The sequence below is a fragment of the Dermacentor variabilis genome, chromosome 4 (genome assembly GCF_050947875.1).
Source record: "Dermacentor variabilis isolate Ectoservices chromosome 4, ASM5094787v1, whole genome shotgun sequence".
NCBI classification, from domain to species: Eukaryota; Metazoa; Arthropoda; class Arachnida; order Ixodida; family Ixodidae; genus Dermacentor; species Dermacentor variabilis.
The window spans coordinates 38,738,412-38,756,616 of NC_134571.1; the positions used below are offsets into that span (position 1 = coordinate 38,738,412).

Below are 18,205 nucleotides of genomic sequence, written 5' to 3' on the forward strand. Positions count from 1 at the left end.
ATTTCCACTTGCTGCAAAATACTAGAGCACATTATCACTCACTTTATTAACAAATTTCTTGAAGCTAACAATTTAATTTCTGAATTCCAGCATAGTTTCTGTAAGGGGTTATCAACTAATATGTAGCTTGTAACCATTATTCACGAATTGGCACTGGCTTTGGATTCTTTGGGCCAGGTTGATATATTACTGCTTGATTTTAGTAAGGCATTCGACTGTGTACCGCATGGAAAACTTGTCAGAAAACTTCAAAAGTCTTCCAGATTTTATAGTTAACTGGATAGGATCACATCTGGCCAACAGAACTCGATTCATAGATATCAATAGTTTCTCCTTTACATTCTTACCTGTTGTCTGGCATACCCCAGGGCAGCGAACTCAGCCCCATTCTGTTTTTAATGTATATCAATGACATTACTTCGGCTGTGGATCCCAGTGTTCACATTAGGTTATTCACGGATGATCGCGTGATACTTCGTAGGGTGGTGTGCCACGAAGATCAATCCAGTTTAACAGTCTTCTAAGTATTAACAAATGGTGTTAAGAATGGTCGATGAAGTTAAATTTAGAGAAAACTGTGCTGCTACACGTAACGAACAAAAAAAATCCTGTCCACTTCACCTACACTTTAAATGCTTCTCTGATAAGAGAAGTCACCGACTACAAATATTTGGGAGTTACCATAAACAATACCCTTTCCTGGTCCAGGCATGTCGATGATGTTTGCGTGTCTGTAACTCACAAGCTTATTTTCTTAAGACACAAGTTGAAATTGGCACCTCCTGAGCTCAAACTTCTAGTTTTCAACACTTTCATTTGACCAAAATTTGAATATAGAAGCATTGCGTGGGATCCATTTTACAGTACACATAAACATAAATTGGAAATGGTGCAAAGGCATACTGTTCGTTTTATTTTTAATAAATTTAAGTGAATTGATTTGCCATCAACACTTATGCGCAAGAACAGCATTCCCACACTGAAGCATCGAAGAAAAATCACAAGGTCAAAATTCCTCTACAACCTATGTGAAGGGTCATTGCGCTTTGACACGCAAATGTATATTCAGCCATTTGCAGCACGCACATCTCATCACCGTCATACCACGCACAGTCCAGGAGTGGAATGCCTTGCCTGCCAGTTTGTTTTTATCAGATACAGTCACTGCATTTGAGCATGTTGTGTCCGCCCTTTAAATATGGTGTGGCATCTATTCTACCTTGTTATTGTAATGTGTTCATCCATTCTTGTTCTATTCGAGTGTCATTTTTCTCTATATGTTTGGACAGTGAAAAACTAATATTGTATTTTCCGTAAAGAATCGCACCTGCTTGGTCTTATTTAAGACCGCAGTATACCTGTAAATAAATAAATAAATAAAACTAAGTTATGCAGGAAAGCCAGCTTGCTGATGCCATAGGGAGAGTACAGACTTGTGCATGGGAGCAAAGTGTCTGCAAAGAAACAAAAGTGGAACTAGGGTAAAGGGTAAAACATTGCGTAGTTGTCTAAGGACCCAATCTACTACTATTTTTATCACTTTGCACACTCTCAGTAGCTGCCGCCAGTCATATATAAATAAGATATATCCTTGCACCGAGAAGGCAGTGTGACCAGAGTTAGCCAGAGCGGGTCATTTATTGGTTCCTTATCTTTGTGTCTTGTTGGTTCTGCATAGCTATTGATTTGGCATACCTATTGGTTCATGAACTTCGATTTAGGCAAACATTAAAGAGTGTTCTGTGATTAAAATTAATCTCCAGAGCCCTCCACTACAGCAGCACCGGTCATCCCAAGGGATGCTTAGGCTGTGGAAGATCAAAAAGAAAAAAAAAGTGCCAGTCATATTATAAATGAGCAAATGCTTGGAATACTGTCTGCATTGGCCCTGCACGCAGGCAAAGGGTGGCGGCTACGAGAGCGACGAGGCATACCGGTGCACCGAGCTGTGCTTCTTGGACATACACAACATCCACGTGATGCGGGAGAGCCTGCGGAAGCTCAAGGAGACCTGCTTCCCTAGTGCAGCAGACGAGTCCCGCTGGCTTTCTGCGCTCGAGGCCACCCACTGGCTGCAGCATGTGCGTGCCGTGCTGGCTGGGGCTCTGCGTGTTGCGCACCGCCTTGAAGGCGCCAAGGGATCGGTGCTGGTGCACTGCTCGGATGGGTGGGACCGCACTGCACAGCTCACCAGTCTGGCCATGCTCATGCTTGACCCTTACTACCGCACCATTCGAGGCTTCGAAGTGCTCATTGAGAAAGAGTGGCTCAGCTTTGGCCACAAGTTTGCTCAGGTGAGTAAACACACTTCCTCTCCTTTTGATCACTGATGTGAGCTCCTTAATCTTGGGTTTCCTGAGCCCGCTTGATTCTGTAACTTTCTAGTGCTGCCAACTCCTTTTGATCACTGATGTCAGCTCATTAATGTGAGGTTTCCTTTTCCAGGAAGAGTACATTGGAAGGAACTGAATGTCTACTCTACAGATTACTGTATGTTTCCACGATAGTCATGACATGTTAGTTCAGCCAATAAAAAGGCAAAACTTTCCAGAAATGGAGTAAAGCACACATTTGAGCCTACATGCTCGTGTTCACGCACATGCTTGCATTTATGTGTGGCATTGGCATTGATGTACTTTGAGTTCTAGGACTGTGGAGTGATTAGAAGCCAGATATGTAGTAGAACCATGTTGTATATTCAGGCATGCCAGAAGTACTCCGACTTTATTTTTCTTGATCACTCACATTTCATTCTGTCCTAATACTGCACAGCACCACCTGGGCACAAGTCATCAATCTGGATTTTCTCGTTGTTAAACTACAGCTCCTTCTCATTTGTCCTTTTCGCTTGAGAGTACACTTTAACTCAGGGCCAACTCCAATTTTCTTATTCTAATATATGGAAAATGCAGAAATGCTCTTACGAGACAACCACTGGACTGATTTAAATTAACTCTTTCGTACTTGAGAGAGAAAATCAAATTCTGGTGATTGTAAGAAGCAGTTTCTTTATTTAGAGCCTGCAATTTTCTTACAACAATTCTAGAGGATTGGTAAGTCTGAGGTAATAGTTCTGTGGAAACCTGCAAGGTCGAATTAAGTAATTAATAAAGGGAAAATCAGACATCCATTGGTTTCTACCAATTGCTACAATGGAAACCCATATGGGTTCCTCGAAAGAAAAGCCTCGCAGTTGAAGAAAAATTCGTCCTGGCCCCAGACCAGGATAAATTATAATTATTAATTATATTATTTACTATAATTGGTCAGTTTAACCCCTTCAGACATGTATTATAAGAGATGGTCTATAAATGTGTCAAATGTATGCAAATCCATTCCAAGGCACACTTCACTGTAAGCAAGACAAGGTTGTAGGATGGTGTTTTGTGCATTGTCTGATAAGTCATCGTGATTAGAGGTTAATTATTTTAAAATAATTGTGCAGTCAGTAATGCTCTGTTCTTGCATAAGAAAATTCAATAACAGGCTTGAAGCACATGCAGAATTTCATTATTCGATTGCATGCATTATGAATAGAAAAAAAAAATTATATATTGCCGGTACTCAGCACATCAAACGTCTCATCAAACATGGTAGCAGCTTATGCAAAGTTGTCCAGCTCTACGGAATACATCAGAAATGAAATCAAGGCACGTTGAGCATACAGGGGGGTTCAATTTACCTGTAGCTCAATGTCTGCTGCATTTTCTTCGCCACCACTCGACAGAACTGGCAAAAAAATTTGTCCACGAATGTGGACATGACACCTGAAGAGGCTAAGAAAAATTGAGCCGCAACGTTTACAAATCCGTCACTCTGCACCAAAAACAGATATCACAGTTCTGTAAACTGTGTGTGTTGAGCATCTAGAGTGGACAAATTTGATATATGAATTTACAGCTTACATCAATTTCTTAAGATGTTTATGAGGATTTTACTAAAGTTATATTCACCGATTAGTGGTATATTTCAGAACAGTGTATAATATATCAATTTTGTCTGCAATAAATGTATTTATTATGTGCAGTTAGCACAATTGCAAAGGCGGGAATGCTGCCTGCTACATTCCGTTAAAACTGCTGCATTCATGCTACGAATGAGAGGAGCTGTTACAAAGCGGCTCCAGGATGAGGTGCTCCACGCATTCTCGTAGTTTGTGGCAGTGAGGATTTGTGTTCATTGCCAGGCGGTGGTTGTGATTTTCAGGTGATTACCACCTTATGCAAAGAGTCCTGTCACATCTCCTGCCATTCATAAAGCTAAATGAGCTAAAGGATCACTGAGCTAATCCAATCTAGTGCATGCTCGCTGCATAGAGTTCGCCATTAGCAAGCTCTATGCACCATATTTGCGGGTTGTGCGTAGTTTAGGACGAAGTTCTGTCGGGCCCAGTAGTGTGCACTTTGCACATTTCGCATTGTTGGTATGTCCCACATTCGTACTTCGTACCGGCAGCATGGCCTCTATGACAGGCACGTTCCTTACGTTCCCATCGCGCGCTTGGCATGGCGGTACAGTGGCGCTGAGAAAACTGAAATTTACCCCCTTGCATGTTATTAGCTGCTTTGTTGTGTCATGTTTATCTGTGTGTGTTTGTATGCGGAGGATGTGCAGCTTGGCCATTTTAGTATCTGAACAACTTTAGGCCTAAAACAAGATTTCTTGAATGGCCATCCTGTATACCAAGTGACTATATTGCCGTTTGTTTTTTGTTCCTTTGTGTGGCTTATTTACGTGTTGGGGAAGCCTAATATTTTTTTCTGCAAGCACGCAGATTGACTCTGCGTGGCCACATGATGGTTGTAACATGTTCGTGAGTGGTTGTGTAGGTGGATTATCTTGCTCCAGAATACAGTAGACTTTGTTAATTCAACTAGTTAATTTCATTTTTCGATTCATTCGATTCTGGCAGAAGGTCCTGGACCTGCGCTCATGCATTTCTATGAGCCCAAACATTCGCTATTTTAATCCTAAAATTAGCATTCGCCGTATAATTCGAACTTGACCAGCCCGCATCAATGCATCTGAACGATATGGTGACCCCAATAATGACCCTTCTAGTGTCAGCGTCTGTCTCGGCGGAGCTTAGGGAACAGTGACTGGCAGTAGCTCACAATGTCTGATTATGATATTTACCCAATTCTAACAAGCGCCTTTTGTTTTCCAATGAAATTATAGCCGAGAATTGCCTCTGGGGTGCACTAGAATAGGGAAGCAAAACCGCTTTCGCGGCGTTCATGTGCCTTACCGCATAACATGGCTGTATTGCGGCGAAGCTTAATTTAAGAACCAGGCCGCTATTCAAAAAAATTGAGTGCATGTTGGATTTCTACTTTGGTTAGGAGCTTTAAGGTGATTTCAGATTTAATTTTCTACTTTAGACATATGGACAGTAGGTGCGCTTTGATTCGTAAGCGTGTTAAGCTCAAGCAAATACTGCCATATAAACCAGTGCCATGTTTTGGCTTTCTTTCTTTATCTTTTTTTTTCTGCATCTTGTTTAATTCGACCCGCCGCATAATTCAATCAATTTCGTCACTTCAAATCAGGTTCATATTAACATAAGTCAGCGGTCACAATGATGTGTGCCTCTACTCTGGAATGATTTCTGACGTGCAGGAATAGTGTCAAGCTGACAACCCTTCAGAATAATCATTGTTGACTGCTACAAAATCTGCTAGAAAATGCTCTTGGCTATTCTCACCTCTGCAATTGCAATATTGTTTTTCATTGTTGAGTTAGAGTTGTAATTTGATCTTGAAATTTTCAAGAATATTTTTTTTTTAAATTGACAGCCTAAGCGAAGGATCTGCTTCCTACTGTGGGTGGATTGTAACATTTTCTTTTAAATTCAGCAAACCTCAACAACCAAATTGGTGCTGTGGTTGCTGAGAAAAACGATTTCTCTGTTCTCATGTATCTAGATAGGAGCTCCCAAACTAAAGCTTCCTATTAAGCTGCCGTGACTAAACAGGTTCTTTCTGTCAGCGACTACTTTAACGGCTTATATTTTTGTGAATGATGGACATTACTGTGGTCTTGTTGCATGGATTCCTACTTTATCAGTGTCTCCAATAGCAGCAAAGTGTGTGGTATCCTTTCACATCACTATTGTACCACAATTTCTTAAATATTTTTAGATACTATACAGCATGTGTATGTGCAATTAAACCTAGATATAACAAACTTCAATGTAACGAAATTTTCTATATAATGAATTGTTTGACTTTTCATAACTTCTTGTCCATAAACACATTGAATTTAGAACCTCATTATAATGAAGAGTGTTTGTATATGATCTCATTATAATGAAATTTTCAATATAAGAAAAATAATGAAGCATTTGCTCCCCGCTGTCGGCGCTTTTCATGATAGTGTTGTCCCAGTGCGGGCGACGCCATCAGCCACAGAGGCAGAGTGCACGTGATTCATACCGCCGATGTGAAGATATTGATGTGGCAGTTTCCGACTCCCAAATTAATCAAAGTGAATTGTTTTCTCATTCAAACTTGCTTTTTTCGAGTGCCAGATAATTCAGAAAATACTGTGGCCTCTTTCCATGCAAGAAAAATCGACTGATGACTGTATTTATTTGCATAAAAGCTTGAATTTCAATACAACAAAATTTCAATGTAACGAAGCAAATTGCAGGTTTTACCCACTTTGTTATACCAATGTTTAACTGTATATATGATATTCTCGAATTGACTGGCCCGTTATTTTGCTCACAACTCCTGTGCCTTTATAGCGACTGCATGTTATGAATGTTTCACATGCCACAATTAAATGCCCACTTGCAGCGAATTGGTCATGGAGATGACAAGCACTCTGATGCAGACCGGTCACCCGTTTTTCTACAATTCATTGACTGCGCATGGCAGATCATGAACCAAGTAAGGGTCATCATCCTGACTGCATGCCTGCCAACTCTTACAATTTTGTCATAAGTTACCTGATTTTTAGAGATCATATCATGAGAAGGCAACAAAGACACCAAGGAAAACATAGGGGATATTACTTGTACTTACTAATTAAATTTAAAAAATAACAAATTAATGGCAATGAATGTGGATGAAAAAACAACTTGCCGCAGGTGGGGAATGAACCCACGTCTTCGCATTACACATGCAATGCTCTGCACACTGATTTTTAGAGCTTTATTATGATTGTATTATTGACACCAATAATTTTTATGATTTTTCAGATATAGCAGTTTACAGAAAACCTATTTAAAAAGAATAAAAGAATTGTTGGCTACCAATTTTTTAGACAGATTTTTCAAACCTGCTCATTTATTCACACCGACCAGCAGCACCACCACCACCCTACTAACCGATAGTGAACACCAAAATTTATACCACTGCTACAGGAATATTTCTTTAAAAAACTTCATCAAAATTTTCGTTTGTCAATGGTAAAGATCAATCTTGCTGTGATTATAGAGTAGAGAGCCTGTTCAGTGACCCTACAGAGCAAAGCCTTCATTTTTTATACACATTCAACCTCTTGAGTATCAAAACAATTTTCTGTATTTTTATCAGAAAATTAAAGTTTATTTGTCCCTCTATATATATATAGTTATAGTATGTATATTTTGGCTTCAACTGCATTGTTTGTCAACTTTAAGGTTGTGGCTGTGTGAAAGACTAAAAAGTTGAAGTGTCTGCGTGAAAGGAAGAGGAACAATTTCCAGTCGCTAGATGGTCCTACTAACATGTCATATTTGTGACATATCACGGTTGCTGCACAGCGGAAACTTGAAGTCAAGCAAAATTGATTTAGCTGGTGCTCTCTGAACACACACATGCTGTCAGTGATACTGCTTACAGCATTGAACATAAAACCCAGCTTTGTTGTAACACTATACTAGGCTAAAGATACACTTGCACTGCAATTCTTTTTCTCTACTGTTGCACATTATGACTGTTGAAGAAACATTTGTAAAACCTTCAGATTGTACACAAAGCAACTTTTGAAATTGTGTGAGACAGCTAGCTTTGTGGCACGGCCTATAAATGGGTATACAAGTGTGTCAAGAGCTAAAGGAAGCATCTTTAATTAGAGAACACGAAGCACCTTTTGAAATTGTGTGAGGCAGCTATCTTTGTGGGCCGGCCTACAAACGGGTGTACAAGTGTGTCAAGAGCTAAAGGTACCTGTAGCAGCTTTTGCTTTAAAAAGTTATGTTGAAACACCCTGCTAAACGTAGTGCACATGCTAAGCTTTAAGCCCAATTTAATAAAGACATGCTTGCTGTCGGAAGCATGCTTAATTAGAGAATATCATTAAATAGACATTACTGTCATATTAAAAGGTGCTGATGATTAAAGCACACTCTGAGCAGGTCACGAAAACTAAATGAGGCAATTCCTAAGTGCATAAATGTTTATCGAACAGCTTTCCTCTGAGGTACCGTAACAACAATAGGCTATGGCTGTCATTACCTTGCTTTGTGCATATATAGCTGGATTGCATTGAATCTAGAATATGGCGTAAACTGTCTAGGCTGAGCTTAAAAAGCATCTCTTACACGCATAGAAGGTGCAATTTCTGCAAATGTTTCCTGTGGTCTCTTTCCAGTTTAAGAATGCTTTTGAATTCAACGAGCACTTCCTCATCACCATCCTTGATCACCTCTACAGCTGCCTGTTTGGTACATTCCTTTACAACTCGGAGCAGCAGAGAGTTAAAGAGGTAAGTGAAATGGTGTGGCGGACAAATTGATAGAGAAGCTGCATAAAACTGCACATGACAGCTATAAAATATGTAACCATGCAATCCCTGGCCATTACTAATTCTTGAGGCATTGTGATGTCTTGGGGATGACAACCAGTGTAAAAAATTTGTATGTTTTGTGTTTTGTACCATATTTCATTAAGAAGTTGAGTGAGTCTCTTCACTCATTCATGTTCCTTATCATCCTGCAATTTGCCAAATTGGCTCAGTGGATATGGCATATTGCTGCTGAGTGTGAAATCATGGGTTTTGTTCTTGGTAGTGGTGGTCGCATTTCAATGCGGGGCAAAATGCAAATATGCTTACGTACTTGCATATCAGTGCATATTGAATAATCCCAGATAGTCAAAAGCAATCCGGAGCCCTCAGCTACACCGTGTCTCGTGGTCTGTGTGTTGCTTTGGTATGTTAAACTGTACACCGTTGAACCCGCTTATAGTAATGTTCACGTGTCACGAAAATTCCATAGTTATAGCCTGGGTGCATGAAAAAAAAAAGCAAAATAGGGAGATGGCAAAGCTGTTGTGAGAAAAATATAATGGCAACGAGGCCAGTGCCCCTCCCCACCACCTTCCTCCGTCTGGCTGCTAATCATGTTGACTCAGTTAACTCTTTAACTCTGCTTCCTGCACACTCCAATCGCGTGTAACAAGCCGTGGTAGTCAGCGTTGAAGAATGTCATTGCTATAACAGCAAAGAGGGTCACGAGCGGCGAGTGACATTCAAACTCCTCCGAGGCATTGCTTTGGTGGCCCCAAAAGGGGCCTTTTAAGAAATGTGAGTAGGTCGCCGCAGCAGCCTCTCAGCTTGAGGAAGAGCAAGATCACCACAAACATCTCACTGCATACATTTCACCGGCTTGCATGAGAAAACCCCTACCCCATGTCTGTCAGCCTTGCTTGCCTCACGCGAAGCTTGCTGACATCTTTTTCTGAGGCATTCAGGTGCTCCACATAGTGCAGCGGAAGGTCCCACGCAAAAACAAAGGCCCAGAGGGACTGAATCATCTGTAAAACTTCCTGCAAGGACAGTGTTAAGGGAGCCTGCCCGACTGCGTCATTGCTGTCGTCGTCGCCATCACTGTCACCAAAGCTATCCGATGGAAGCACGTTTGCGACGATCGCCTCATCGGTTATAAGTTCTGATGTTTCTAATGTGTCATTTGCACGTAGAAACTCTTCAAGCCCTGAAGCATCCTTGTCAACTGTAGGCCAAAGTTGAGGCATCACTTCATCACTGGGAGCTTTGCAGGTTTTGTATAAGTCACTGCTCTCTCGGACAAAGCACACTTTCCTGAAGCAGTTCTGCAACGTAGAAGCACTTACTTCGAACCATGCACCAAAAATATACTGCACAGCCATCAATAGATTTATCTTCAAGTCTGGTTGCAACCCTGCTTGTCTGCATGGCCATGTACATCAGCAAGACTAACTTGTTCAGGGCGCGGCGACGATACATGAACTTAAAATTGGCGATCACGCCGGCGTCCATGCGCTGCAAGCCCGCCGTCTTGTTTGGCGGCAGGAAAAAAGGCTTCCTTGCTTTAGAGCTTAGGCATGGAGTGGTAGGCACTAGAATTATATAGGATGAGTGTGACCCTTCATTTAGATTGCTTGATACATTGACCTAACTCCAAGAGCCATGCACGAAAGAGTTCTCCTGTCATCCGTGCCTTGTGGTTGTGACAATAGCGTACTGGTATCCTGGCAGCACCGCAGCAGCTGCTGGGATTTTTTTATTTCCCAATGACAAATGCGGGGGACTTGTTGCTCCTGTCCATGTCTGTGCACAAAAACATGGTGACGTGTAGTTTGCTGTTGCCGCCCTTTGTTGCCATCTGGAAGTACAGTCCTGTTTTGGCACCATTATATACGTCATTGTCAACGTAGTTGTCAGGGATGCGTGGCGACGTATCCTCCACTCACTTCTGCTTTGCCTCTATGTCAAGTGAAGCTCCCTTGCTGGTGGTGGCTTTGAAAGCAATGCCCTGCCTCTCTTTGAAGCAAGGTATCCAGCTGCCACCTGGCTGGAAGTCCACATTGTTAATGAGTAGGGGAAACTGCTTCACCTATGTGGCCAGAATTGGCCCGGTGATGGGAAAGTTCATGGCACGGGCACTGAGAAACCACTCGTAGAGGGTCTCTTCTACCTCTTTATAGGCTTCTACCTCCTTATAGGCACCTTGTCGAACGCGTAAGCGTCCGCTGTCTACCAAGCAGTCCGCCGAGCAAATGATTGTTGGCACTGTCAGTTGTGATATTCCTTACTTCTTCACCAAGTCACACACATTTTTACTGCTTTTGTAGTCCTTCACGATACTGCACTTCATTTCCAAATCTATACCAGTTCGCTTTCTTTTCACTGGCATTGTCATACATTTCCAATGATCAGCGGGTGGATCAGCCATCTTCCATTTCGTCGGCCAGTCAAACGAGGCAGAGAAGCCATGTGTTCAGGAACGACTTTGACACAACCAACAAAGACGAGCAGGAGTGACTTAATTCATTGGCAGAACTGCACAGAATGAGGGGCCAGCAAGCAATCTGGGAGCAGTACTGTCAGTGCATTTGGTGTGTGCCATTTGTGTTTCAAACGGTGGCGCAGCACAGAGCTAAAAAAATTAAATTATAGGGTTTTACATTCCAAAACAATAATCTGATTATGAGGCATGCCGTAGTGGAAGACTCCGGAAATTTGGACCATCTGTGGTTCTTTAACGAGCACCTAAATCTAAGTACACAGGTGTTTTTGCATTTGTCCCCTATCGGAATGCGGCTGCCATGGCCAGGATTCGATCCCGCAACCTCGTGCTTAGCAGCCTAACACCATAGCCACTAAGCAAGCACGGCGGGTTGGCACAGCACAGAGCTATAGGTGCAGCTCATTTGTGTCAGAGGGGTGGAAGGGCGATGGGACACCCAGCAGCCAAGCTTCGTCGTTAAAACAGATAATGCGGTATGGGGGCGTTGCAGTAAGCGGGCAATAGCCCTCTTACTAAAACTCCCCTACGAAAGCATACAAACATACCAAACATGACAAAGAAAAGATGCAAAAGTTGACGGTGCAGCAGCTTCTCATTGTTATAACCAATACGTATAGCATCCTTAAAACCAGGATCGTTATAAGTGGGTTCATCTGTAATTCTATCCGACTCCCTGCATCTTTTCCCTGGTTGCATAGTGTCTAAACACGACTGGCCTCAATATTTTCTTGTTTGACAGGGAGCCATGTAGCATGCATATTGAATTCTTTCTCTTAGTAAGGAGGTGCAGAACGTAGCCTTTCAAAATTTTCTCTATGTGGCCCAGTGCCATGTTTTCTAACTGCTTACTGTCGTGCAGACTGTGCGTGAACGAACCCAGTCGCTGTGGTCGATGGTGAACAGCAACATCGAGGAGTACACCAACCCGTTGTATGCTAGCTACCCGCAGCAGCATGTCTTGTTTCCGGTGGCCAGCCTGCGTCGTATCCAGCTCTGGAAAGGCTACTACTGTCGCTGGAACCCACGCATGCGCCTTCAGGTTGGTGACTCATTGTGCCACCGTAGTCCTGCTTCACAAATGTCAATGTCATATTCAACTGTAAACACAGATCTTTAGCCTGTGATAGGCTGAGAATGTAGCAACAAGAGCCTCTTGTAAGGGTTCATGCATGCATAACTTCCACATATTTTACAGCACATTTGGTGTGCTCATTCATTTTGAGCACCCACCATTGAGATGCGCACCTCAGGCAAGAAGGCACTGTATTACCCATTTTATGAGCTACATTGACTTCTCACTACATTTGTAAACATGTTGTGGGCACCTTTAGGAAGTGCAGAATACTGAACACTGTGGACAGCACCGATGAGTACCTATGAGTGGAACTCTATGGCAATGGGGTAAATGAGCAGGCAGCGAGGCTTTACCGAATAAATGTTATTGAAGTGCAGTGCATGATCAATACGTGTTATACGTGAGTAAAACATTTTTTTTGTCATTTTTACGGTCCTAAAATTAGCCCTTGTATGTATTATGTTCAGGTTCGTACTGGTACTATCTTACACGAATCTAACATGCAACTTTTTCTTTTCGGGAAAGTGGGTCTCGAAATTGCCTGTGCATTTCAGTCGAATATAAAAGCAAAACCATGTTTGTGGTGTTGGCAACAGCCTACTGTCAGATGCAGTATCATCGCCATCACAAGATGGCGACAAATCTTGCTTTCATGAAGGTTGCTGCAGGTTCATTTTATGCTTGACTATGATTTGGAGCTGTATTCTTGATCAGCCGCTTTCAGAAGTACTACTACGTTCACAAGATTTCGTGTGACTTGGCACCAAATGCATGGAAGCATATGGTTGCTAGTATTTCTGGTGCTGTGCTAAGTTCTCTATCTGCACACAGTGCCAGGAACACTATCAGCCGCATACTTTAACAAGTTCGATGCAGAGTCAAATAAAATCTCGTGAAAGTGGTAGTATTATATCTAAAAGTGGTCACTCGAGAATACGCCCCTGCGTGTCCAGTACATCTGACCAATGAAGCGCAAATGATGACGATGCATAACTTTCATTATAACTGCTCACTTTAAAAAAGAAGTTTCCCTTCAGTAAAAGTACATTCAGCATGTCTCGTTTTTCTGCTCACAAATGTGGGAAGCACGGTACGCTTTCATTTTATAAATCGGACACATGTTACATTCAGGTCCACTTTTATTTTCTTATGATAGTATGCGTTTAGATGCGCCCGGAGTTTTATATTATTGAACAGAGACAAGCAACGGCTTAGCGGAGCGAGCGTAAGCACCAACAACAACCACCATCTTCTTCTTCGTCTTCTGCTGGCACCCGTATTTGCCACTGCAATCACTCCCCGGCGAAAAAAGAGCCATCCTGGCTACCTATGGAACAGGGAGCACTGGTGGGTCGTAGTGCAGCTTCAGTCAGTCAACATGAACAGTTTCGTGTCTGCGACGCCGTTGGTTCATAGATGGCTGAATAGGCTCAGTGACATAGTTTACCGGGGACGTCTGTCGTAGAACCCTGTAAGGGCCATCATACTTTGAGCTCAACTTTGTAGAAAGGCCAGGAGTAGAGGAGGGAATGCAGAGCCATACCAGCATTCCAGGTGAACACGATAGAAAGGACAAGCTTCTGTTACGACCATGTTTCTGGCTGGCCTGATCTTGCGCTGTAAGTGAGCGTGCGATCTGATGAGATTCTTTGGCATAAGTGACGGCTTCGGATAGAGTCGTAGATTCAGAAGCGTTGGGGTGATACAAAAATATGGAGTCCATAAACAAGGAAGGTTCACGACCATAAAGAAGAAAGAAAGGAGAGAATCCCGTGGTAGACTGAGTGGCGCTATTGTTAGCATACGTAACAAAGGGAAGGATGTGGTCCCAGTTAGTGTGGTCAGTGGAAATATATACATGGCAAGCATGTTGCCGAGAGTATGATTAAAGCGTTCAGTCATACCATTGGTTTGTGGATGATAGGCGCTTGTAGTTCTGTGGACAATGTTGCATTCCTGAAGGAGGGCGCCTACAGCTTCGGAGAGGAATGATCAACTGCGATCACTAGTAGCTCGGGAGGCGCACCGTGTCGAAGAACAAGGTTACGAAGGATGAAAAAGCAGACTTTACGTGCTGTGGCCGCCAGCAGCGCTGAAGTTTCGGCATAGTGCGTGAGATGACCCACGGCAACAATGGCCCAGCGGTTGCCATCTGGACTGTATGGTAGAGGGCTGTACTAATCAATACTGGTACGGTGGGAAGGCCAGGAGGGACAAGGTAATGGTTGGAGTGGCCCTGTTATCTTGTGAGGTGGGCTCTTGCGATGTTGGCACTTAGAGCACGAGTGGATGTACTGCCGAACGAAGCGGTACATTCCACGCATGTAGTATCGAAGCCGTAGGCGCGCATACATCTTCAGTACACCGCCATGGGTGCCTTGCATATCCGCATGAAAAGAGGCACAGATGTCGGAACTTAGATGGCAAGGAATCACTAGCAACCATTCATGGCCATCAGGTAGGTAGTTGCGGCGCTACAGGAGCCCTTCGCGGGTGGCAGAGTGGTGAGTGGTGCACCGAAGCAAGCGGTCAGTGGTGCATGGTGACAGCTGAGATAAATACCCTGGAAGAGAGGCTATTCAAGGATCCTGGCGTTGCTCTGCTGCCTTGTTGGCGAATGTAAGAGACAAAGAATCGTAGCTGGAGACAGACGGAGTACTATACTCATCGGGGAATGGTGAGCACGAAAGAGCACCCAACGAGCCAGGCGACCAGATGGGTCTTTTAATGATGACAACCAGCACAGGGCGTGGTGATTAGTCATGGCGTCTAATGGACAGCCGTATAAGTGAGGTCAAAATTTGGTGATTTCCCAAATGATTGCAACACATTCTTTTTCAGTTATCGAATAGTTCAGTGATGTGGGTGCGGCTGGCATAAAAGACAACGTACTCTTCGAAGCCAGGTTTACATTGGGCAAGAATAGCGCCGAGGCCTACTCCTCTAGCTTCCGTGTGGATTTCTGTAGGAGCGTCAGGGTCAAAGTGGCGTAGAATAGGTGGGGATATGAGAAGATGGCGTAATGTGGCAAACGCATCTTCGCAAGCAGTAGACCATGCTGATATGCCTTGGCTGTTGGCAAGCAGCTGCGTTAAGGGGGGATTATGGACACAAAATTATGCACGAATCGGCGAAAGTAGGAACACAGGCTTGTAATGCCATGGAGTTCTTTCAGTGTAGACTGCCTGGAGAACTTGGGTAGGGTTGGGTAGGACACCGTCCTTGCTGACAACAGGGCCTAAGATGGTAAGCCAGCAAGCGACAAAGTGGCACTTCTTCAAATTAAGCTGCAGTCCAGCGTCTGAAAGGCAAGTCAGGACATTTGCGAGGCTGGTCAGATGAGAGCCAAAGTCCTTTGAAAAGACTACAACATTGTCCAGGTAGCAAAGACACGTGTGCCATTTAAGGCCTCTAAGAATGCTGTCCATGAAACGTTCGAAGGTTACAGGCGCATTACAAAGGTCGAACGGCATCACATTAAACTCATATAGACCGTCTGTGGTTACAAACGAAGTCTTGGGACGATCAATTTCATTCATATCAAAATCGTATTTACAACGAACAGATCGAACTCCACTAAATGGCTCCGTAAGCTGACTTTCCTACTCAGACATTTCACTACCATGTTTGTCATGGAGGAAGGAAAAAAGATCTGCCAGTAACCAGATCGAAGGTCCAAAGATAAAAACAACTCTGCTCCTTGCAAGCAGTCGAGAGCGTCGTCGATTCTGGGCATTAGATAAAGATCTTTTTGCGTGATCTTGTTAAGGTACCTATAATCAACACAAAATCTGATGCTACCATCCTTTTTCTTCACCAGCATAACTGGGGAGGCCCAAGGGCTGTGTGAGGGCTGAATAATACCACGATGAAGCATGTCTATGACTTGTTCATCAATGACATGGTGTTCAGCATGAGTAACTCAATGTCCAGCACACTCCACCAATTGATAGTACCCATTTAGATGCACTCGGCGTCTTATATTACGTAATGCAAAGAGATGGGCAACGGCCAAGCGGATCAAGCGCGAGCACCAACAACAGCCACCGTCTTCGTCTTCTGCTGGCGCCTGTATTTGTCACTACACTTACTTTAAACCTGCGAAAGTTGGGTGCGCGTTAGATTTGGAGTGCATGAGAATCATATAAATACAGTATGTTTGGGTTGTTGTGGTGAGCCAAATACGATAACTAACTCTTTTTTCTTGCAGGAACCATTGCAGGTGCGCAGCCGGGAACTCCTGCAATTGCGTGCACAACTGCAAAGGCAGCTGGAAGAACTGAAGAAGGAGCACGAATCCAAGGTGTCTCGCATCCCACCAAGAGTCTCATCACCCATCACCGTTTAGCTTCTGTAGCTGTGAATGCTGCATTGTACATTCTCAGGCTGTCATGTAGAAGCTTTGCAAACTTGAATAGCATGTTCCTACACCTCGGACAAGTCGCTTATGTGTTTGTTAAAACTGTCGCCAAGATGTTGTTGGCTCAGTGTTGCACAGGGTGGCATTAATTAACTCCTCATGAACTTACACTTTGCTGGACTTCTTACCTCTCTGGTTATATAAAGTGCAGACACTTTTTTAAAATTTGTATAAGCCACGTCATTTGCTATTATCAGCTGTTACGTAGTGTCAACCTTAGTGCGACATAGCACTCGTGTTCTGGTGACATGGGGGTCCTGTGTATCGTAATATATAATTTTATTACTCTTTTTCTCCACAGATATATATGTCTATGCATTTTATTTGATAAATAAGAAACTGTCTTGAACAATAGCTTGTGATCTTGTGATATATGTTTTTATTCACTTGTAACTACAGTCTGGTGTTTACAGTTTCTATTTGTTGTTTTTAGTGATGTGTTATTTATCCCTGTCTCACAACACAGTTCTGAATTTTTTGTTTGCCATAATTACTGACATAAATGTTTATCTAGACATTGATTGTTTTTCATTTGTCAAAAATGGCTTTATAGCTCTTAAAAATGCATATGCAGAGTGTCTCAGCTAACTTTAGCCAGAGATTTAATATATTCGAGTGCCACGTAGCTGCGCAGAACCAAGGTAATGTTGTTTGTCGTCGCTTGAAGATACTCAAATAATTGCAGTGAGACTGGCCGATCGAGGCACTTTGCATGCATTTGCCGGTTTCTTTTATTTTAGAAAAACACTTTTATGTAGCACATATTGAGCAACAGAAAGCTGTATCAGAAGGTTTTTCATGTTGCTCTGCAATTTTCTCATTGACACTTTTCATCTAAGTATAATATTTGAGAAGTCAGTTAAATAATTAAGACTAATTATCTCATTAGGCAGAATGAAAAAAAAAGAGTATGTCCAAGCAACGGCAAACAACATTACCTTGGTTCTGTCCAGCTGCGTGGCATTCGCATATTTTTAAACTGTGGCTAAAGTCAGCTGGGACACCCTGTACGTATAATGGTTTTGAGGCACTGTTGTCATGCGCTGTATGCAACTGCGCTGCAATTTGTACCTGTTGAAGGATGTTGCAACAGGCACTGCCATTTAGCTACTGGTCAGATGCATTAAAGAATATCCTAATTTTGCGTACACTACGCAACGAGGTGGTTTTTGTAATGACAAGCTATTTGCACTAATTGCGGGAAGCCTACCTTTGACTTAGTATTTAAATTATGGTTACAATCACTTTGTCATAAATCATCAGAAATGTAACCTTGAGGTTTCATGCATTAAGCATGCTGATTCTCAGATAAATTAGTGCTAAACCGTGTAACAAATCTTTGCTATGTCATAAATGCTTGCGCTTGTCTCCTCTGCATACACCACCACCATACACCCGTTAGCAGAAGCAACCACAGGGTCGCCAAAAAAAAAAACCAATTCCTTCGTAATTAACACGCATAAATGGAAACTGACGAATGCACTAGAAAGTT

General features: G+C 42.8%; 1 protein-coding gene across 2 annotated transcripts in view; it reads left to right on the forward strand.

Moving 5' to 3' along the window:
* mtm (phosphatidylinositol-3-phosphate phosphatase) overlaps nt 1-17,228 on the forward strand; it is a 33,447-nt gene extending 16,219 nt beyond the window's left edge. For both annotated transcript variants that reach the window (XM_075688707.1, XM_075688708.1), the window contains 5 exons: nt 1,899-2,294; nt 6,801-6,893; nt 8,581-8,694; nt 12,078-12,257; nt 16,504-17,228. In XM_075688707.1, the coding sequence (XP_075544822.1) occupies nt 1,899-2,294; nt 6,801-6,893; nt 8,581-8,694; nt 12,078-12,257; nt 16,504-16,641 (921 nt within the window). In that variant the 3' untranslated portion in view covers nt 16,642-17,228. The remainder of the gene's footprint in view (nt 1-1,898; nt 2,295-6,800; nt 6,894-8,580; nt 8,695-12,077; nt 12,258-16,503) is intronic.
* Nucleotides 17,229-18,205: the final 977 nt, after the last annotated feature.